The following is a 24,056-nucleotide window of genomic DNA, read 5'->3' as shown; positions in this document are numbered from 1 at the left end:
AAGCTCTGAGCTGTTTCCAGATTAGGCTAGTCAGCAGAGAGCTGAATATCCGCATTGACATTTTGGTTCCCATTGTGAAACTGTGTTTATGAAATTGCGTTTTAAAATTTTTCCATAGGGCTGCAATGAAGGAAACTCCTTATGAGATATCTCTCTATCTTATACAGATGTTGCTGAACACTTTGCTCATTGTAAAGCATAGTTCCTTTTACATTGGACTCATTTAACGTATCTCTTTCTGGGCTCCATACCAGGCATCTTACGCTTCTTCAAGCAACTGCTTCGATATGATTTATACAGATATGATGAATCTCACAACTGATTGCGTCGCCATCTGTGTGTTGTGCCAGGAATCTTAAAACCAAAGTTTTACAGAACCTGACAAAATATATTTTGTGGTTTTTATCAAAGTAGCATATGATAAGTATTATTAATCAACTAGTATATTGAGTATTTAATTTTAAGAGTGAAAAATCTGTTCCCATTCTCTCCCATCCCTGGTTCCATTCTCCCCATATATTACATATCCAGTTTGTTCAGTTATCAATTTTGATATCAATATTACCTATTGACTATTGACTTCTTGATAGATCAATTCATAGTTAGCTACTTACCTTTCCCCCCATGTCTGGCCTGGTTTTTGGTACATGCAGAAATAACATAGCTATCAAATATAAACAGGTGGGAATGGACATTTTTATTCACTCATTTAATCAGGCAGTAAACAGATTATTATTAGACACTAGCCACTAGGTAGGGGGTCAGATGGTGGACCAAATATTGGATCCAAGACTGACATACATACTTCTGAAATAGTCATTCAGTGGGTAATGCTATGTAATAAAGAGGTAATATGCAAATTGACCATCACTCTAACACACCAGATGGCCACCCCCATGTGGTCAAAGATGGCCACCCCCATGTGGACACAAGATGGCCACCACAAGATGGCTGGCAGGGGAGGGCAGTTGGGAGGGACCAGGCCTGAAAGGGAGGGCAATTGAGGGCAATCAGGCCTGCAGGGGAGGGCAGTTAGGGGTGACTGGGCCAGCAGGGGAGGGCAGCTAGGGATGACCAGGCAATTAGGGGCAATTGGGCTGGCAAGGGAGGGAAGTTAGGGGTGACTGGGCCAGCAGGTAAGGGCAGTTAGGGATGACCAGGCATGCAGGGGAGGACAGTTAAGGGTGACCAGGCCACAGGGAAGGGCAATTAGGGGTGACCAGGCTGGCAAGGGAGGGCAGTTATGGGTGACCAGGCCAGCAGGGGACGGCAGTTTGGGGTTACTAGGCCTGCAGGGGAGGATAGTTAGGGGTGATCAGGCCGGCAGGGGAGGGCAGTTAGGGGTGACCAGGCTGGCAGGGGAGAGCAGTTAGGGGCAATCAGGCCAGCAGGGGAGCAATTAGGTGTCAATCAGGCTGGCAGGAGAGGGCAGTTAGGGGTGACCAGGCTGGCAGGGGAGAGCAGTTAGAGGCAATCAGGCCAGCAGGGGAGCAGTTAGGCATCAATCAGGCTGGCAGGGGAGTGGTTAGGGGGTGATCAGGCTGGCAGGCAGAAGCAGTTAGGGGCAATCAGGCAGACAGGCAGGCGAGCAGTTGGGAGCCAGCAGTCCTGGATTTTGAGAGGACAGTCAGACATCCCTCGAGGGGTACCAGATTGGAGAGGGTGCAGGCTGGGCTGAGGGACACCCCCTCCCCCGTGCACTAATTTCATGCACCGGGCCTCTAGTAACAACATAATGAAGTAATTGCTATTGAGTAAAGGGAATTAAAAGTACAGGATGCTATGCGGCTTCCTGCAGAATGGCGGAGTTTGACAAGCTTGGGTCATGGGATGTGCTTACTGGCTGGAAGCTCCATCTGAGCTGAGTCCTGCAGAATGTGTTGTATAGCCAGATAGAGGATGGTAAGAGAGCCCAGGTGAAGAGGCCAGATCAGGGGTGTAACCCATGCAGGACGGTATGAAGGTACTTCTCGCCTTCCTGCCTTAACAGGGAGTGGTCATAAGCCTAGAGACTCACCTCAAGGCTGCAAAATGGAAAAATCTATCTCTACACTTTGATATAAATTGTTAACATGGGGAGAATAAAATCTAAAACCCAGCCAGAACTAAAATGTTGCTTTAAGAAAAGTGATTATGGTGACCACAGAGTTATGACATCAACATAAGGAGTATCAGTGTGTGTTCCTGTTGCAGCAGAGATATTTTGTGTTTTAAGAAAATAAGATATCTCACTTCAGCAAATGTTCTTTAGTTGTTGTTTTTCTCACCTAATCCCCAATGCACTAGACTCCTCAGGAACACTAACATCTCCTCCCAGGCTTGCTTACCCAATGGCTGAATGTTTTAGTCATATTTTTTCCTCCTTAAGTAAAACCTTCACACCGAGATAAACAGTCTTGGTCATTTGCTGCAGGGGTGTGTGATAATTTATTTTAGATGTTTTGAAATGTGAGGTTTTAGTGAGGACTAAATATATTTATTCTCTTCATAAAATACTTCATAAGTTACATCTTTGACCCCATAACAGTGAATTTGAGGGGAAATTTTACCTCATGCATCACACGCAGCACACTTCTGAATCCCGTGTATTTTCCTGTGGCCTGATAAATTACATGCTTCAAGGGTGACAGAATGCTTTCCCAAAGGTTATTGGTTTTTAGGTGCCATGTGGCTGCACAGCCTTCTGATGACTTTAGACTTGGATCATATATGGGCCGAGGGAGGATTTATTAATTTGAAAGATTCTCTTAGCTCAGGGGCAGGCAAACTAGAGCCCACAGCCCACTCTGGTCCCTGCCTGTTAAAGAAAATAAGCTCTCTCACTGCTTTTAAAGTCTGTATGCTAAGATGGTTTTTACATTTTTCAAGTGTTGTTTAAAAAAAATAACAGGAAAGAAGAAGAGAGGATATGGGGCTGAGAGGTATGTGGCCTGAAAATCCAAAAAAAAAAAAAAAAAAAAAAATTAACTCTTTGACTCTTTGGTCCTTTACAGAAAAAGTTTGCTTATCCCTCTCTTAGGCCATCCGAACTATTGTTTGGGCTAGAAGAACTATTTAGTGCACATGGTGGAAAATATCCAGTTATTAAAATTTCAGTGATGTTTAGGTTATTCGAATGTGCCTTCTGAATGACTCCCAACATGTTATAAAACAATAAAGCTCCAACTCTTTGCTGTGTATTTATAGGGCCATAAAGCCATACCATAGGTTTAACATTATATTATATTGTTCTTAGCTTTACTAAGCATAAAGCTTTGCAAGTTACATAAATGCTATGCTAGTAAAACAAAACAGAATAAAACTATCCTTCTAAGCACATATACAAATCACAGCTACAAAAGGAGATTTGATAGTGGTGACATATAATTCCCAAGCTTCTGTACATTGATTTTTCAACCTTAGTGATGAATCTGATGTTTACATGTATACACAGAGCATATATTATTGTGTGACATTTTTCTTAATGAAGGTAGAATTTTAAAGGATATTGTGCAGTCAAGAAAGCTTCAAATTCATTTTAATTTTGATGTAGATTTCCAAATTTTAGGGATTTTATAAAAATTAGCTGTATGTCTTTCCTTTTTTCTTCCCTTTTATATCTATGTGAAAAGCTGCAAGTGAATGTGAAAGTCAAATTATGTGAACAACAAAAAAAAGGTCCTTTTCAAAGCCTATGACATTAGACATTACTACTAATATGGTATGTGTTATAGGTGCAAGTGCGAGATCCCTTTCCCCACTGAGTGCTTGGGATGGGGTCCTTACCATATCTGGGGAAAAAATAATTTTCTGAGACTCACATGGGAGAATGAGTGACTTTTATTTGTATGGAATTATATTATTGGGTTTCCAAAGTCCCAATTTCTTTAATCCAGTCCTGGAAGATGTGCAGCTAGGGATTCAGTAGAGCTACAAGCAAAGCCAGTGTCCAAAATTTCTGTTCCATGGTGGAGTGGGGTCCGGTTTAGCATCAGGCTAGTTGCGGTCCATCAGTCCATTGTGTGGGGTCCCCACGGCCCTGAGCCATATGGACGAATGCAGGGGTGCCAAGAGAGTGCACCCCTTGCGACAAGAGTCCCAAGTTTCCTAAAAACATAAGAGAGTAGGAGGGCCAAGAGAGAGAACTTCTTTGTTTAGGGGACTAAATATCCCAAATCTTCCTGTGCTTGAGTGGCCACGCCTACTCTGGCCAATGACCTGTTTCCAGGTGTGACTGACAGGCAAGTACCTTCCCTGTGTCACCCAGACTTTACTGGGCATGTGTCTGTTCTCCCACTGCCCAGTCCCTTCCCCCAGGGATCCATGGGGAATAGACTAGTGGCTCCCTGGGGGTGTTAAACTGCAGCTTCCTGGCAAAGCTGCACAAATGACATGCCCATAATGCTTGGCCTCCCTTTGCTCCTCCCAGTTGTTATTAATAGCTAGGTTAAATTACAGTGGCATCATGTGCACCATGGTAGACCAGTCTTCCTTTCCTTCCAGTAAAAGTGTCATTCAGACATCTGATTACTTGTATTAAAACTGCAAAGGAGCTTTTGCTAATGACCCCAATAGGAGCATGCTTTGGGGAGATGTGTGAGAAAGGAAAATACTAATGCTGTCAAAATTCATGGAAATGAAAATGCAGAAAGAAGTACACTACGCAGGCAAAATATACTACCATGGGCTGGAAATCAAACGGATGTCTAAAATGTGGTATGATACAAATTATCAAACTTTCTATTTTACGTTCAAGTATGTAATACCAAACATCCAAAATAAATGTGTTGTGCCTGAAGAAAGAAACCTTTATTCCCGGCTGAAAATGTGATTCTCAGTTTAGGATGGGGTTGGACTGGATGAGTTCATGACTTTGTCCTGGTTTGTTCTTATTAGCTATTCAGCATCCAGTGGCTTAAGCCCTCTCATTCTTCTAAGCCTGAGTTTCTTGACTTAAAAAAAAAAAAAAAAAAAAAGCATCCCTACCAAAGTTAGAATTTTCTGTCATGCACCAACAATACAGTGTGGACTTATGTATTAAAGTGATGTATAAATATTATATGTTGTTTTTATTAAGTCAAGGGCTATACCTTCTTCTATGTTCCTTAACTTTCCCAAAATGTATTTGTGCCTTTATATTCAAGACAATGATCAGGAATGCCTATGCCATTGCTTGGAAGTGTTTTAAACTTCAAATAGGATAATATCTTAAATCTCAATATGCTTGAAAATGAAGAAAGTGCAAAAAACACTATATACTGATGCTGTGAATCCTAAAGAAAATACCCTATGTCATATACTTATTCATGAATAATGAATGTATCCTCTCTGGAAAACCAAACTTGGATAAAATGCAACCCTCCTTAACCTCTCAGATTCTCAAATTCTCTATGTGGTCTTTAAATTCGATAGTGCAGTCTCAAATGCAATATATCTTCTAGTAAACTAGGGGCCCAGTGCACAAATTTGTGCACCTTGAAAGGAACTGTGAGCCGCAAGGCTGCATTGGGCATAGGGGCAGGTCTTGGCTCATCCTCCAAGCCCCTGCACAGCCCCTCCTGCTGTGGCCCCCTGTCCCCTGTCTGCTGGCAGCCCCGCTTCCACTGCCGCTGCTCCCATGCGCTAAAGGCACTGGCCACGCTCGCATCTGCTGACGGCACTGAGCGATTGGGGCTGGCACCATCAGCAGCTGCTGCACAGATCGCCCCTCAGGAACAGGGGGAGGTGGAGAAGCCCTCAGGGTGATTGGGGCAGCAGCCACTGCTCGCACCCACTGATGGTGCTGAGTGATCGGGGCCAGCGCCGGGCACTGGCAGCATGTGCGAGTGGCAGTTCCAGCACCGGCAGCAGGTGTGAGTGCCAGGTGGGACCGTGGCACACGGGAGCAAAGAATTTTCAGTAACCACCAGAGGCTCGTCCTGATGACAGCAACTGGTGCCCCACTTTGGTCTGGCACCCCTGCTCACCTGCTCCACCATCCCACCACAGCTGACCTACACCATGTTCCACACTCTGCCGCCTGCTGCCGACGCCCACCATGTTTCGCGTGCGCCCCCTGGTGGTCAACGCATGTCATAGCGGCCGGTTGTTCGGTTGTTCCGCCGTTCGGTATATTTGCATATTAGCCTTTTTTATATAGGATCTATACTAACTATCTTTCCAGGCAACTATCTCTGTTAGTTTTTTGTGTTTTTTTTTCAGTTGCTTAAAAAACAAACAAACAAATGAGGAAACAGGTTCAATCATAGGTAGGGGACAGTAGGGGTAAGGGGAAGAGATCAACCAAAGGACTTATATGCATGCATATGAGCCTAATCAATGGACACAGACAACAGGGGGGGTGGGGCATGAGTGAGGGGTGGGGGGTAATGGGGGAACAAGGACACATGTAAATAATAATAATAATAATGATAATAAAATAAAAATTTAAAAAGAAAGAAAAAGCCCAGAGCAAGCTGTGGATTTCGATGTCCTCACTTTTGTGCCTAGTTGGTCTTTCTCTGACATCCTTCCCTTTATAATAGTGCAATGGCCAAGAGGACCTTAGGGAAGAAGTGCCTCCACTCCCGGTAGTTCTGTGTTCTGTTTTATTTTCTGCCCCAGGTCTTCCCTCTGGAGCCAGGATGTAAAAAGTGCCCTGTTGTCCTCTTCAGCACTCACTTCTGCCTCAGGGCTCCTCCTTCCTCCTAGATGACCCCACTCCTCTGGAGCACGTGTGGCCAGATGGTGGATGTTACATCACCCTGTAATCTTTGCTGTGCTCTAGGAACTTCACATTAACCGGGGAGGGGGATTTTACTTCTCAGTCCTAAAAATGATAAGATGTGTAACTTTCTTGCTTAAAACTCTTCAGTGGATTTCCTTCCAGCACCTTTAAAATGAAATCTGCTACATTACGATGGCCTTGCTCTGACCTCCCCTCTCCAACACCTCCCCCAACTCTTCCCTTCTTCATGTGCTCCAAAAACACTGGCTTCCTTACTGTCCCCCAAACATGCCAAGTATGCTCAGGGCATTTGCAATTCTGGCTCTGCATATATGTGACATAATATGTACAATGTATAACAATATTATAGTATTTAACATATAATGTGTTATACATGCTATATAACAATATCAGTGGTATATTTATTATATATCTACTAGGGGCCCAGTGCATGAATTTGTGCACTTTGAAAGGAACTGTGGTCTGCAAGGCTGCAGTAGACACAGGGGCAGGTCTGAGCCCATCCTCCATGCCCCTGCCCGGCCCCTCCCACCACAACCCCCCCACCCCACATCCCCTGTCTGCCGGTACCCTGCTCCCACTGCTGCCACTCCCACGTGCTGATGGCACCGACCCCGCTTGCACCTGCTGACAGCACAGAGCATTTGGGGCCAGCGCCATTAGTGAGTGCGAGCAGGGCCGGTGCCATCAGCAGGTGCAAGCAGCAGCTGCTGCCCCGATCGCCCCTTAGGAGCAGGGGGAGGTGGAGAAGCCCTCAGGAGTGATCAGGGCAGGCAGCCACCCCTCGCACCCACTGATAGTGCCGAGCAATAGGGACCGGCGCCGGGAACTGGCAGCAGGTGCGAGCTGTGGCTCCGGCGCCAGCTGCAGGTGCAAACAGGGCCGGTGCTGACAGTGGATGCGAGTGGTGGCTCCCACACTGGCAGCAGGTGTGAGCGGGGCCATCGCCAGCAGCAGGTGCAAGAGGCCGTTGCGGGCCCTAATCTCCCCCCAGGAGCAGGGGGAAGTGGAGGAGCCCTGAGGGGCTATTGGGCCAGCAGCTGTATCTTGCACCCATTGACAGCACAGAGTGATCAGGGCTGGCGTCCGGTGCTGGCAGTGGGTGTGAGCGGGGCCAGCGCCAGCAGCAGATGCAAGCATTGGTGGGACCGCGGTGCACAGGAGCAAAGAATTTTCAGTAACCACCAGAGGTTTGCCCCGATAACAGCGACAAGTGCCCCGCCTTTGGTGCCCCCACTCACCTGCTCCACCATCCCACCTCGTCGACACCTACCATTTTTGCGCATGCCCCCTGATGTTTAGCATACATCATAGGGACTGGTTGTTCGGTTGTTCTGGTTGTTCCGCTGTTCAGTTTATTGGCATATTAGCCTTTTATTATGTAGGATTATTTCTCCTCCCCCTTATGTACTTTAATAACAAACATGCCATGAAAATAAAAACTCTGTCTATATTGTTCACTCCTAAATACCAGGTGATTTGAACAGTATCTGGTACAAGGAGGACTCTCAGATATTTCCCGAGTCAGTGAGTCAGCAAGTGAGCAAATCAGTAAATAATAAATGAATGAATGAATGAGTTGTTCCAGCACAAGTGCTTAATTTGAATCTCATTGACTTAGGCACCCGCCCACCACCGGTACTATCAAGTGGCATCCGCCTGTCCTGAATCAGGTGGGTTGAGAAGTGCTGAAAAGGTGACCTTTTAAAGAAAATTCAGGGGCTGTTACTCAAAGAAAGAGAAGAGTGTACTGAGGAGGGAGGAACAGCTGTCTGCTCTGTGATTCCCCCTTCTCTCTTTCTCTCACCATGCCTGTATGTTAATACCTTGGACTAGGTTTATATCTTTTCTTTTGCTCCCTTCTCTAAAAAGGTTATCAATTCTTCTTTTGAAATATCTTATATCTTTTTTTGAGAACTTTCCAATACAATCCACATTGGTATTGACCCTCAGTTCCCTTGTCACTAGTCATACTGCCCATGGTGATGTGATCTCCACAACCCAGGATCTCCTGACTATGGGTTTCTTATTCTGTCATTTCTTTTAAAAAAAAGTACAACATAGTCAATTGTTCTTTTTACCTAATGCATGTTGAAAATGTTGTCAGTCTTGTAATGGTGGCATAGGAAGGAAATGTGAAGGGGATTTTTTAAAAGCAAGAAATAGGTTTGGATTTTAGGAAAAATTATTCATTGTGCAATTCAAATTTTAGATCTCATAATTTAAATGTTTATTGTACACTACAGTGGGCACCATATGGTGTTTCATTTGTTCAACATCTGGGTATATTGACATATATTAAAGGACCCATGGAACTTTGGCTCAGTTTCCATTTAAAACTGCATTTATTGCCCTGAGCAATGTTGCTCAGTGGATAGAGCATAAGCTGGCACTGAAAGGTCACAGTTAGATTCCATGTCAAAGGCACATACCTGGGTTGCAGAATCCATCTTGGGCCCTGTTCAGGTAAGTGCAGGAGCCAACCAATCAATGTGTCTCTCTCACATCTCCCTCTCTCTTGCCCTCCTTGTCTTCCACTCACTCTAAAAACAAATGGAAAAAAAATGTCCTTGGGTGAAGATTGAAAAAAATAATAATAAAACTGGACTTGTTTTCAAATAAAGGAAGTATGTACATTTTTTGTTTGTTTGTTTTTAACAAATTGCTTTTGGTGTGGAGAATATAAAGTCCTGGCATCGGATAAGAAAATTAAGTTTAGTTTTGCAGATAGAGAATATGGTTGTTTCTAAGGTATTTTCTCCCTAATTTGTTAATCTGATTTTCCCACCAGGCATTTCCCGGGAACATCAACTCTGATAGTGTGGTCCGGCATGACTTTCAGCATCCCGTTGTTGCCCGCTACGTACGCTTCGTGCCTCTGGATTGGAACGGAGAAGGCCGCATCGGGCTCAGAATTGAAGTCTACGGCTGTTCTTACTGTGAGTATCACACAGATAAAATTTGTGGTGGGTTTTGCCATCTTCATGTAAAGTCTTTGTGTAAATTGTGACCTGTTTATTTTCAGTTATTTAACACCAGTGACCCAGTGCACAAAATTCGTGCACATTAAAAGAGGATTAGAGGAAATAATTTAATATTGCTATTTGCCCTTTCTCTATAATAGAAGTATCAGAGATGAAAGAAAATTTGTAAAATGTATATGAAAACCTTCCTCCTGTCAGTGTCTGGGGCTCACCACGGGACCCAGAGTCAAGTCCTCGCCCACCCACATGCACCTCAAAATCGAGTGAGACCCAGACCCGGCCGCCCATTGGGCTAGATCCAGACCTGGCCAGTCCCACCCTTGTCAAGCCCTGCTGGGCAGGGGGCATAGCCTCAGGTCCCCTGGCCCAGCTCCAGGCTGGGGGGCGTGCCTTGAGGTCCTCTTTCAAGCCCCGCCAGGTGGGGGACATGGCCTGAGATCCCGTCAAGCCCCGCTGGGTGGGGGACACAGCCTGAGGTCCCCTAGCCCAGCACTAGGATGGGAAGCGCACCTTGAGGTCCCCTGTCAAGCCCTGCTGGGTGGGAGGGTGCGGCCTGAGGTCCCCTGTCAAGCTCTGCTGGGTGGGGGGCATGGCCTGAAGTCCCCTGTCAAGCCCCACCTGGTGGGGTCTCGGCCTGAGGTCGCCCTGCCTGGTGCTGGGGCGGTGGAGCAGCCTGAGGTTCCCTAGCCCAGCACCAGGATGGGAAGTGCACCTTGAGGTCTCCCGTCAAGTCCCGCCAGGTTGGGGGCATGGCCTGAAGTTCCCTGTCAAGACCCGCCAGGTGGGAGGGGAGGGCGTAGCCTCAGGTCCCTGCTGATTGCTCGTTAAGGCTCCTTATGGGAACTTGGCCTCAGCTGTGGATGCAGCCATCTTTGTGACAGAGTGATGGTCAGTTAGCATATTCCCTCTTTATTAGATAGGATGGCTTGCTTTCTCTGACAGTAAACTACCTTCTGTTTTTATATATAAATAAAATATAAGGTTGGTTTTTTTTGTTATAAATATATGCTTACATTTACTCACAAACATGTTATGTAAGAATACCTTAAGAATATCTTAAGGATTGGGAAGCAATTTTGTTTAATTAGCTAAAACAACAAAGCTTATTAGTAAAATTGCCTGAAGTCTTATGAAATACTTCAAAAAAGAAACCTATGTTAATACCCACCTTTTTGGCTTTTTGTGATGGATTTTGAGTATATTCCAAGAGCTTTCTTCCAGTTCTGCTCCATTGTAGCATCACTATTCTAAAACCAAACACCGAGTTTTAATGGCAGTTACATTTTACTTGTCTATACATTTTATTTGCACCTTTTCAAATTTACTTGGCCATCTTTTTTTTTTTTTTTTTTTTTTTTTTAATCATGAGATTTTTTAAAACTCCCTTTTTGTATTTTTTGAAAATACATTATGCATAGTTCTACTGATTCCACTATGAGGATTTTGGGGGATTTTAATTCTGTTACCACTGTTTCTGCTTATTTTTTAAAGTAGTGTTTGATTTCTTCTCCGTCTCCTCCATTTCTTCCTCTTCCTTCCTTCTTCATCTTCTTAGCCCTCTTACCTGTCTATCCTCTCTTCCTTATTCCTCCACTAACCAATCTTTTTGCCTGTGACTTCAAATTCTTGAAAACTTTATCTGTGGAACTTCTTTTAGGCCAGGTTGATGGTGGTGCCTAGAGATGACTTATCTTTGCTCATTTGCCTCTATAAGCACAGAATTACTTTAGGGACACACAATGACCTGAAAGATTATTGGAGGCTGTTTGAGGCCACTATGTAGTAAAAATTCAATCTGAAAACTCATGATTTGCAAACACTGGCTTTAGAATATGAACTCTCTTTTAAAATATTTCTTCCTCCTACGATGAACTTTTGTTCCCATTCAGATTCTTCCAATTGGCTGGAGGAGGAGGGATGCTGGATATGAGCAACGCGGGGAATTGGGATATCAGCTTTATGCAAGGGATCTCTTATTAAACGCTCCCTTAACCCTTCCAGTAGACCCATAGAAATGAAAGCTCACTATAACCAGTAAATGAGAAAATGCACTATTGGGCAAGCTTTTTAAAATTAACCAAATACTTGGTAGTTAATAATAAAAACTATATAAAAGTTTCACCTCTGTATGAATTTAATTACAGAGATTAGTGAAGGTTGTCACTATAATGATGACCAAACAATATTTTATTAATTCATGAGAAACATTTTTAGATACACACTAAGCTGGTTAATACAAAGGGACCACGGAGATCATTTTTACAGTTCTGTAGGCCTTTATTTTATTTGGTCATCACTTTATTCTACAATGAGAAGAAATACAGAGTTAGGTCTTCAGGAGAATTAGATCTTTAGGAGGAAGTTTTAACTCTTCAGGTGAAGCCTAAAAGGAGTCCGAACATAAATTTGTGTCCTTTCAATACCACAGTGAATAAGAAAAACTTGGTATGATAGATAAAGGCCATTAATTAATCTAGTAGTGTTTGTATGGATGAAAATTGTGAAAGTTAGAATTTGCTCAAAGGCACACATCCTGAGTGTGAGCTGCAAGGGAACCCAGACAGGTTGGTCTAATGCCAAAGCTCAGCACCACCGTGATGTTTTCCTGCTCCTTAATTCCAGCAAAGTGAGCACCCATGTGACCAGCACCAGGTCAATAAAAGATGCATATTTCACCCAAAAAGTACTCCTTGGGCCTATAATTGTGAGAATTATCCATGCTGTTAAGGTATTTATTTCCATTAGTATGATTATTCTATGGTATGAAGATTATACAATTATTTTTTCATTTCATGTTTGTGAACACTTGAGTGTTTCTAGTTTTGATTATTTCTATAGAATTGTTATAAACATTTCTCATGGGTGTAGACCAAGGAAGGGATAATATCAAGTTAGCATATGCATTTTTCCAAAATTTATTAAATGACAAAAACTTACTTAAAGTGGTTGTATCAGGTTAGACTCTCACAAGCAATGTATGAGGGTTTAGTTGCCCCCAAAATTCTGACATTTAGTATTTTTTTAGCTATTCTGGTGGGAATTTATTATACCTCATTTTAGCGTTAATGAACACTTTCCTCATTTTTAAAGAGGTTATGCTTACTGGTCTTTTCTGAAGTATTTGTTCAGGAATCTTGCCCATATTTCTATTGGGTTGTCTTTATCTATTTTTATAATTGTTTTGAGTAGTATTTTTTATTTTTAATTGTTTAAAGTATTACATATGTCTCCTTTTCCCCCCCATCAACCCTTCCCTAGCCACTCCCACCCCCCAGGACAAGCCCCCACTGCCCCAGTGTCCATGTCTATTGGTTATGCTAATATGCATGCATACAAGTCCTTTGGTTAATCTCTTACCCCCCTCCCTGCCTTCCCTCTGAGGTTTGATGCTCTGTTTTGTGTTTTTTACATCCAACTCTGTTTCTTTTTTCATTCTCATTATGATATGTAGACATGTATCTTTTTTTGATATGGCTTTAAAAATAATTATTTGAAAACCAACACAACCAATTAAATTACTTTGGAACTCACAGTAAATGATAAAAGCAGCTTGCCAAAAGAAATTAGCCCTCTGACTGTAAAACATGACAATGTGTTCTATAATCATTGCAAGCAGATTTGTGAAGTTTTGAGTTAGTGCTATCATGGACTTTTCCATCAATCTTGGGCTTTGGCAATCACAACATGCAAGAAGGAAAAATACCTGAAACTAATTAGGAAGCTGGATATTCTACTGTATATGCCTTTCTGGTAGGAGAAATCATACCCTTTGGGTAACTGTATTAACATTTATACCTATAGATGCCAGTGGAGTAATGATAAATTGGCAACATAGAATCAAATAAAGTAAAATGGAAGTTGAAAAACAGCATTGTGATAGGTAGTAATAAGTGGATAATGGCCTCCTAGAGATAGCTGGCTCTAATTGCTGTTACTTGATAAGACAAGTGTTTGCAGATGTGATTAAGTTAATGGTCTGTTTTAAAAAGATATCTATTGATTTTTAAAGAGAGAGGAATGGAGAGAGAGAGAGAGAGAGAGAGTGAGAGAGAGAGAGAGAGAGAGAGAAAGAGAGAAGCATCAATGTGAGAACTAAACATCCATCAGCTGCCCCCTGTATGCCCCCTACCAGGAATCCAGCCCTCAAACCAGGCGTGTGCCCTGACTGAGAACTGAACCAGCAACCTTTCAGTGCACAGGAAGAACCCAACCAACTGAGCCACACTGTCCAGGGCAAGTTAATGGTCTTGACTTGGGGAAAGTATCCAGTGGGCTCTAAATGCAATCACATGTATCTTTATAGGAGGTAGGCAGAGGGAAGTTTTGCAGGCAGAAAAAGATGGAGGCAAAGTGACCACGGATGTAGCGATTGGAGAGATGTCACTATTCTCCAAGGAATGTGGGCAGCCACCAGAGACTGGAAGAGGAGAGGAGATTACCCCCACACTCCGCAGAGGGAGTGTGGTCCTGACCACATATTGATTTCAACCCAATGAAACTTATTTGGGACTTTTGGCCTCCAAAACTGTGAGCGAACAAATCTCTGTGTGTTTTTTTAAGGTACCATCATTTTGGTAATTTGTTATAACAGTAACAGGAAACTAATACAAATGTCAGTGTCATTTTAGGAAAACAAAAGACACAAAAAATATCTCTAGAGCAATGCTCTCCAGTGGAAATTTTATACAAAGATGTAAATGTTCTAGACCTGTTCTAATCACTAGACAGGTGTGGCTATTGAGCATTTGAAATATAGGCAAGACACTGAGGAACTCAATTTTTAATTCATTTGGGTTAAGATAATGCAGCTTAAAGGAACAAAAACATCTGCATCTTATTTTTTCTCCTTATAATCTAAACAAATTATAACATTTATGTTTTAATTGACAATCTCTAAATTTTTCCCTGGGGGTTAGACAACAACAGTTTAATCATTCTGAAGAGACTGTTGTTACTGTCAAAAATTTGATGACAAGTCTATTTCCATAATCAGATCATTAACTAGGTCATTTCCCTAACCAGTATCCAGAACAGATTATTATTTATTTGTCTACTAGTATTTATAAAGAATACAAATTATATTTATGTCTTTTTCAAGAAAAACATGCATGTTTATACAAGGGAGAAAAAAAAGATGTGTTAAGCATATTTGTTATGGTCAACTTTCTCAAAGTTACAATGATTTAGATTTACCCACACTGGAGTTCAGACTGGAGTGGGTCTTGAGAAGACAGTCCTCTATTTTTTCTTGAACGCAGTGAACTGTTGGCTCGAGGGCTCTGTTTGATTTTTCAATGAGAAAAGGAATCACGGAGCATTGAGTGGGGAAATGCAGATCAGATAGATGCACTCTTCCATTTGCCCTCTTAGGAGTAACAGTCCTGTGGACTCCAAGGTCTCTGCAAGGAGGAAGTAGGCTTTGATCACTCTTACAGGAGAGAGAAATGAATTCTCTCATCATTCTTAAAAACCCCTCCGAGGGTTTATCTGAGATCTATCTGAAACCTGCAGGTTAGAGAATGGGGTTGTTCTTTGATTTCAGTTTGCTAGAAACTCGAGAGAGAGAACTCTCAGTGTGAGCCCTGCTTTGGTTGGAGTGTATTCTCCTGTAAATCCCCTCGTGTGTGTCATCTTTCTTCCATGATCAGCTCTTGCATGATCGCTTTGTTGCCTGAGCAATTAGGTTCTTCTCAAGGTTGAAATAAGAGGCTCACGCTATTCCAGGTGGAGAAGTTTAGTTCCAGGCCACTGCTTCGAAGCCTTGGGGCTTCTACTGTTTTTGTTTCCTGACTTGTCTGGACGATTAAATGAATTCCAGTTTCAATGAATTTAAACTCGTTTTAGATTATTCCGCTCCCTCTACATTTGGTTTTCCCTCAAGTTAAGTGGAAGCAAGTGCATTCTGTTATTTTTTAAAACTTAGAGCTATCCTCCATGTCCTTTGACTCAGTAAGCCGTCTCCCAAAACACCAATGCTAATCTTCTTACTCTATACCAAAGGGACTACATGAAGTGGAAGGGAGACCTCTCAGTCTAATAATTTTAAAAAATCATTATGGCTGGAGCACTCAAACATTTATTTAACAAAAGCCCAACACAGCGTATTAATTAAAGTAGTGAGTCTTTTTTGACAAATATTAAATTGGCTTTAACCAGAGTCTTCATAAGAGGAAGGTCGGCACATTGGGAAACAGGATATACACATTAATAACATAATGTTTATATATGCCTTCAATTTGGGTGAATAATTAATAAAGCATAGCTATGTCACCCAATGCAATCCTGGTGGAAAATAAGTGCCAGGCTGGGGGGAAGGCCATATCAAAATTTTGTTTTGTTTTATATCCCTGGGGGGAAGGAAGGCCTATTCTTGCACGAATTTCATGCATCGGGCCTCTAGTGTATGTATGTATGTATGTATGTATGTATGTACTATGTATGTACACTATGTATGTATGTATGTACTATGTATTATGTACATACATACATACATACATACACTAGAGGCCCGATGCATGAAATTCATGCAAGAATAGGCCTTCCTTCCCCCAGTTGCCGGCACCGGCTTCCCTCTGGCCACAGGCAGGCACCTTGGGCCTAGGCTTCCCTCGCATCCCCAGCTTCGTCCGGAAGGATGTCCACCCTAATTAGCCTATTATGCTTTTATTATTATTATTATATATTATTATTATTATTATTTAAAGTATTACATAAAGTAGACCCTTTTCCCTGATTGATGATTGATTGACCCCCCCACCACCACCACTCCAACCCCCAGGACAAGCCCCCACGACCCCAGTGTCTGTGTCCATTGGTTATGTGCATACAAGTCCTTTGATTGGTCTCTTATCTGCTCCTCTCCTGCCTTCTCTCTGAGGTTGGATGGTCTGTTCAGTGTTTCTTTGTCTCTGGATCTATTTTTGTTCATCAGTTTATGTTGTTTATTATATCCCACATATGAGTGAGATCACGTGATATTGATCTTTCTCCGACTGCCTTATTTCACTTAGCATAATGCTCTCCAGGTCCATCCATGCTGTTGCAAATGGTAAAAATTCCTTCTTTTTATAGCAGCGTAGTATCAAAAATTTTTTTAATTGATTTTAGAGAGGAAGGGAGAGAGATCAGTTGCCTCCAGCAGGCACCTCAACCAGGGATCGAACCTGCAAGCTCCATATGTGCCCTGACCAGGAGTCCAACCCGCCACCTTCTGCTGTACAGATGAAGCTCCAAACAATTGAGCCACACTGGCCAGGGTAGAATATTCTCTTGTAGGAACCACAGACTAATTCCCATAGTTCTCATGCTGCCTAAGCAAGAAATACTGCATATATACATTTATTAGTTTGCTAGAGCTATGACCACAAACTGTGTCTTAAGACAACAGAGATTTATTCTCTCACAGTTTTGGAGGGCAGAATCTAAAGTTGTTCTCAGGGTTAGTTCCTTTTGGAGGCTCCAAGGGAAAAACTGCTTCATTCCTCTCCCCCAGCTTCTGGTGGTTGCTGGGGGGCAGTTCCCTGTGGATTACCTTGTAGCTTCATCATTCCAGGCTCTGCCTCTGCCTTCACCTGGCCTCATCCCACTGTGTGTCTGCGTCTCTGTGTCCTCATATGGCCTTCTTATGAGGACACCAGCCATGGCATTTAGGGTCCACCCTAATCCAGTACGAACACATTGTAAAGTAACTAATCACATCTGCAAAGTCACTATTTCCAAATAAGTCTCCGTTTTGAGTTTCTGGGTGGATGTGCATTATGGAAGAACATTATTCAACCCAGTACAGCATATACTCATTACAATTGGTAAGAATTTCTGTTTAGATCAATCTAGCTGGGCAGAGAAGTAAGAACCAGGTTTGGAAGACAACCCATGTTTTCCTATTGGAATTAGAAGTTTAATTTTGCATAGTATAAAAGGGTCCCAGATACATAGTTATTGTGTTCATCACATACACATCTGAAGTAAAAGATTTATGATGTTGCTTGAGAATCAATATATTGTGACACAGATTCACCAGTCTCATTAGCATTTATTGAGTTCTGCTATTTGTAAATCAGTTTGCTAACTTTAAATCCAAAATGCAAATCTGACCATATCTCACCTGTGCTTAAAAGATTTTAACGATGCTACATGGCCTGGAAAGTCCAAGTAGTGAGCTTGCAATGCACTGCCCTTCCTATGACCTCTGCAGTCTTACACCCGATCATGCCCGCAATGCACTTCATGCTCCGCTAATACAAATATTTCCGTTTCTACATACGTGACCTGCTTTGTACCATCATTCAAGATGTTCTCTCAGCCCGCAGTGTCCTCTCCATCATTCACCTCACCAATCTGTCTTACCTTCCAAGTGTCAAATGAGATGCCATTTCCAACAAGAAGATATCTCTGAATTTCCAGAATAAACCACTTTATTTATTTATTTTTACTCCCATTACACTATGTGAACATATCCAATGGAATATTTATCAAAACATTCCAAAATATAGCAGACCTTAAGTTATGGGGAGAAGGGGACCACAAAGTCACCTTATTCATCATTGACATTCCATTAATTAGCAGACTCAAGTCCCTGTATTCAGTTAATGTTTGGTGAACCGAACTAATGTAAGCTGTAAATGATATAGACCTAATTTGTTCCCTCAGTGAGAACTGATTACTATTTGATGTTGTATAAATTTTTTTTCATTGGTTCAACTGGGTATGATTTTATTACATCATATTGAATGGTGCTCTAGTGGCATACAGAATGTTGAAAGAATTGTGAAACTGAATATATTAATACATGTTTCAAAAGCGTCACATAAAGCAAAGAACTCCATTGTCCTTTTACTAATTTGAATGTGTGTAGACCGTGTGTTATTTTTATTTAAGGTTATTTTAAACCACAAACCTATGAGGCTGCTTCATGGATTACATATATAAATTATTTATCATCAGAAGAGAAATATCACACTCTTATTAATTAATTTGAACTTTATATCCAGATTAATCTCTAAATAAAAGTAAATCAACATAGAAATAGATTTAATATCAAAGCCGAGTTATACATGGTAAAGATATACTTAAAATTGTGATGCTAATAAATTATGTATGTAGGACATTCTGTGTTCTTAAGTTTCTGTGCAATAGATAAAATGATTTATATATTAAAACCAGAAATGCCCTTGCCTTTAAGAGAAATGGAACTTAAATTCAAGCACATGTAATGTTCTTCAGTTCTTTAAAAAGGAGTTTGTATTTCAAACTGGAGTTGGAATATTGCAATGCAAAGACTATTTCTCTATATGTAATAGTTGGTGGTGATATTTCAGCAACTGATCATTCTTGTAGCAGTCTGATATTTTTGAGATGGTGGCAATATATGCTAGATTATTTGTGTCATGGTTTTATTTATTAATGTAAATTTGAATTTATAAATATTAAAAGATGATAAGGTATCATTATTTTACTAGAGGCCCGTTGCACAAAATTCGTGCACTTGGGCGGGGTGTCCCTAGGCCTGGCCTGTGCCCTCTTGCAGTCTGGGAGCCCTGGGGGGATGTCTGACTGAAGACTTAGGCCCACTAAGCCATCAGTTGGACATCCTTAGCATTGCCATGGAGGCAGGAGAGGCTCCCACGAGTGCTGCTGTGCTCGCCAGCTGTGAGCCCAGCTTCTAGATGAGTGGTGCTCCCCCTGTGGGAGCACACTGACCCCCAGGGGGCAGCTTCTGCATTGAATGTCTGCTCCCTGGTGATCAGCGCGCATCATAGTGACCAGTCATTCCACCATTTGGTCATTTGCATATTAGCCTTTTATTATATAGGATACGATGTAGATGAGGCCCACTAGAACCATAAGAAATGCAAAAAATTCACTGTTAACTCATTCTCGAATTGCCCCCACTTACAATCAAATTGCCCCCCTGTGGGGCATTTGCTGCACCTTGGGAACCACTGGGCTTGACACTTTTCCTCTCTGAGCTTCATTTCTGAATATATATGCATATACCATGGGAATTGTAATCTCTTCTCCGCCCACCTCACTGGGTTGTCATGAGGAGGTTCTGAGCTAATAAACCTAGAAATGTTTCATCAAGTAAGTGATGCCTAAACGGGAAGAGATTGTTATTTTTAAGTCCATGGGTACCCTCACAGGTAGCAGGTGCAGATTAGGGGAGGTGGCCATGATTGTTTCCTGGGACTTTAGCTATGGATGCTTTGCAGAGGGTTCCGCAGGCCTCGGAGGGGAGGGCTCTGGCCAGCAGCCCTGTAGCAGTGGTCATCCCTGGAGGCGCTGGGTGGGGTGGGGGCAGTAGGGGAGCACTAAGGGGGTGGCGAGGCCAAAGGGGTAGTAACTGTCAAACCTCCTCATTTGGCGCCATTTTTTAAATTGTACATGGCCGTTTCGCTTCTGTATGTGCTCAGGGTGGGGCTCCAATCTTGAGTGGGGCGGGGACTGGGCCAGGGCAGCACCAGGCAGGCTAGGAGGGTGGGTTTAGTCAAGGCCCCCTGCAAGGTTCAGTGTGCTTCCGCTGCAAAGACGGCGCTGCTGCTGTCGGGGGGGATGAGTCTGACCCTGGGGAGCCACTGAGGCCTGCTTCCACCTGGATATGGAGTTGTAGGGAGGAGAGGCATGCCTGGCCCCAGCAGAGGGGGCCTAGCAGTGGCGGGCTACAGGCCCCGGGTGCCTCGGGGCACCAACGGGTTGTTGCCGGCATGCTATTGTTGTGGGTGCCCCTGGCAAGGGTGGCAGGGGAAGAGATCAGGAGTTGGAGGTGCGGGCTGTGGCTACCCCTGAGGCTGGGTCTTCTCCCTGTCCAGTCAGCCTCCCCATTCCCCCAGGGGTGCAGGGGCTGGGGTAGGGTGTCCATGCAGGGGATTGGAAGAGCTCCCCATGGCCATTTCCTCTTCCTTTTTTGCAGTCCAGGCTCCTGTCAGGCGCTCTCCTCAGACCCCTGGGAACTTGGCTCTGGTTGCCCCGCCCCTCCGTGGCTCCCTGCCACCCCCGCCCCACTCAACCTGTCAAGAGGCTGCCAGAGCGCCCTGCTGTGGGCAGCATGGTCCTGGGGCAGGGGGGCAGGGGGTGGGAAGCAGCTCCAGTACAGTTTAGTAAACCTCAGGTCCACATAGGGATTTAACTGTGGGGCTACAGGGGAGTCTGCCTGGGCAGGACAAAATCGTGCAATATCAGGAGTCCCGCCCCATGGCCCCACAGCCCCACCCACCCTGCTGAACAGTCATGATGTGATGGCATCCCAGATAATTTGCATATTCCTCTATTATTAGTATAGATATACTAAAAAGTTAGATACTTAGTGGGCCCCTGGATAGACGTTTGAGGGTGACGTTTGCATTGAAAGGAAATTTAAGTTCTGAAAAACAAATATTGCATGCTCGTTTTTCATATCTATGGTGATACATGCAATCAGCCTTTAATTAATTTGTTTTCACTGTAATTTCTTTACATGGAAGATAGTTACTGTTGAGTCTATTCAGGGAGAAAGCATGGCAAATGTAACTTCCTACTTTGCTACAGGACAGTTGCAAATGACAGCTAGTTCATATTTTGGAGATATATTTAGTATTCCACTGATTCAGAGTTATATTTACATTATACTGCTTACTATGAAATTTAAATTCACTGTCAATAATTTTGAATGTTAATTTGACATATAAAATCAGGAATGTGGACTTAGAAGTAAACAAAATTATTGGTAGAGCATAACATGTAATTAATCCCCATGTTTGCAGTTCTGAATTAGGAAAAACAGTATTAGTGTATTGTGGAATAAGAGAGGATGAATTTTTCACTGTCAATATTACTCCAAAATTATTTTCATAAAATAATTTTCCAAGAAAAACAAACATATCAAAACAAACTATACACATATTATGATAACTTGCTGAGATAAGAATAAAATAGTAAATAGTAACTATGCTTCAGCATGGTTTACAAATAAGGTATTTTAATGACTACAAAGAGCCATATGTAACACTACATGCTCTTCAAAAGTAAAAAGTTCCCAGGAGACCTCTCAGTCCAATCCCTTATTTTGCTAATGAGGAAGCCAAACCTACAGGGTTATGTGACTTGCATAAGAGAATTAATTGCATAGCAATCTAGAGCACTGTTATGACATTTGATACCTCTCTTCCCTGCTTAATCCTTTCTTCTCCACCCACAATGTCTTTTTGTAATCATAGTGATGGCCTACAAAAAAAATATTATTTTGTAGACTCTAAGGACTAAAAATTAGGCCATAGTTTTTTAGTGTAAGGACATATAGAAGGGGGTTTTTAGAAAGAAAAATACCTCAACAGTATTGCACATTCTACATATTTCACAGGAAAATGTAAAGGACTGATCTTCACGACATGCTCATTTAAGGACAGCTTGCAAATAAGCACAAATGAAGCTTTCCTCGATTGTTGTTCAGAAAGTTCATCAACCTCAGTCAGTGCCTTTCCTTAGAGCAGTGATGGTCAACCTTTTGAGCTTGATTTGTCAAACTTCGCCAAAAAACTGAGCATAACTCGGGTAGTGTGTCACTTTGAGGAAAAAAACTAACTCTAAGACTCTAGTCGCAAATGTTTCATCCTCAGGAGCAGCAACTGTTTCATCCTCGGCATGCGGCCGCATGTCATCAGAAGTGGCTACGCGTGTCAGTGCTGACACGCGTGTCATAGGTTCGCCATCACTGCCTTAGAGTATCTCAGCTCATGCAATATTTTAACTACCTTTTGCATACATGTTAATCCTCATTTATATTAGCAGATTGCAAAGAGTTTCAAAGTCAAAGTTATGCAGTCCATCAACATGTCACTTATAATATCTGTTTAAGGTGAGGAAAGAAGTTAAATTTAAAGCACTGCAAATATACACTTAGATTCTTGTATTAGCTATTATTCTTGAGTTGTTAATCTTAATGATCACCTATTTAAATGAGCTTAGCCAGGGAGAAAAGAGCAAATATTTAAGATGGTAATTATCACCCTCATGAATTAAAAGTAACAATGTAATAAAATAATGTAGTATGATGTTTAAAATTTCAAACCATACAAATTCTTGGATATACACTTATCTAAAAATTAGAAAACAGTCATTGTAAAATCTACACTAATAAAAGAGTAAGATGTAAATTGACCGTACCTTTGCAACACCCACCAGCCAATCAGGAGTGAGTATGCAAATTAACTCAACAAAGATGGTGGGTTAATTTGCGCACACAGGCACCAAGAAGCCAGGGGTGGGGCAGGATGCTTGCATCATCACCATAGCGACGACACAGGCTTTACGCACTGCCCCAGCTGCTCCAGGCCTCTGGGTAGTGTGGGAAGGCAGAAAGGCGGCTCTGGCCAGAGCGAAGGCGGTGCTGGCAGCCAGGGGAAGGAAGGCCCATTCTTGCACAAATCTTCATGCATCGGGCCTCTAGTACTTAATAATTTTATAAGATTATATTAGATTAGTATCAGGTCCTTCATGCCTAGCCTTGAAAAGAATTACAATCATTTTATTTTATACTTTTATTCTAAATTAAACATATATACATTTATAGTATTTTTTTATGCTCCAAATGGTGTCATATTAGTCTTTTCAGCTTTTCCTGTTTATTATGGTTAACAGGAAGGAGTTAAAGAAGTTGCTCTATTTTCCATTTTACTCCCAGTTACTGAGAGAATGATCTTATGGAATAAAGAAGGTGGGTGACCAGAACCTACCTCTGCAAACATTCTGATAACTATAACCCTAAGCACCGTCTTATAAATGGAGCATTTTGAGCAAGGTATCCCTGTTTTAAGTTGCTTATGGTAAACACATTTAGCTTCCCTGGATTTGTGAGCATGGCTCAAATACATTTCAAACCATGCTAGAAAGAAAGTGCTCCGGACTTAAGATGGCTAGAGAATGCATTGTTTCCTCATTTGTCAGTCAACAGTGTAGACTCATTCTGGACGTGCCCAAAACTGCTCAGCATGGTGGTAGAACCCCCTGATTCTCCCACATGACCTTCCACAAAGGATTCCAGAGCCTCTAATCTCCTTCACTTTTATGACTTGTGCCACTCATTCTTTTCTTCTTCTCCATTTTTTTCTTGTTTTCTATATTCTTTATAAATTATAAAAAAGTAAATAAATAAATAAAACAAATTATATTTTATACTTTGGCCACAGTGAATGTGAATATCAGTATAGATCAGGTTCCTTATCCTTAACACTGTTGATGTTTTGGGCCACATATTGTATTGTTGGGCTGAGCTGGGGGGGGGGGGGTTAGAGGGGAGGTTCTCCTTTTCATTATAGATTCTTCAACATCCTCACCTTCTACCTAGTTGTGGCAACCATCCTGACTCCAGATATTAAGAAATGTCTCCTGGGGGA

The 24,056-nt window shown here is 42.3% G+C and overlaps 1 protein-coding gene across 1 annotated transcript in view; it reads left to right on the top strand.

Moving 5' to 3' along the window:
• CNTNAP2 (contactin associated protein 2) overlaps positions 1-24,056 on the top strand; it is a 1,332,959-nt gene that overhangs the window by 213,641 nt on the left and 1,095,262 nt on the right. Inside the window, exon 4 of the mRNA XM_054726631.1 lies at positions 9,498-9,645. Coding sequence (XP_054582606.1) covers positions 9,498-9,645 — 148 coding nt within the window. The remainder of the gene's footprint in view (positions 1-9,497; positions 9,646-24,056) is intronic.

Source organism: Eptesicus fuscus, chromosome 14 (genome assembly GCF_027574615.1).
Source record: "Eptesicus fuscus isolate TK198812 chromosome 14, DD_ASM_mEF_20220401, whole genome shotgun sequence".
NCBI classification, from domain to species: domain Eukaryota; kingdom Metazoa; phylum Chordata; class Mammalia; order Chiroptera; family Vespertilionidae; genus Eptesicus; species Eptesicus fuscus.
Note: the sequence above shows the minus strand (reverse complement) of the source record. Positions and strands in the feature narration are given on the sequence as shown.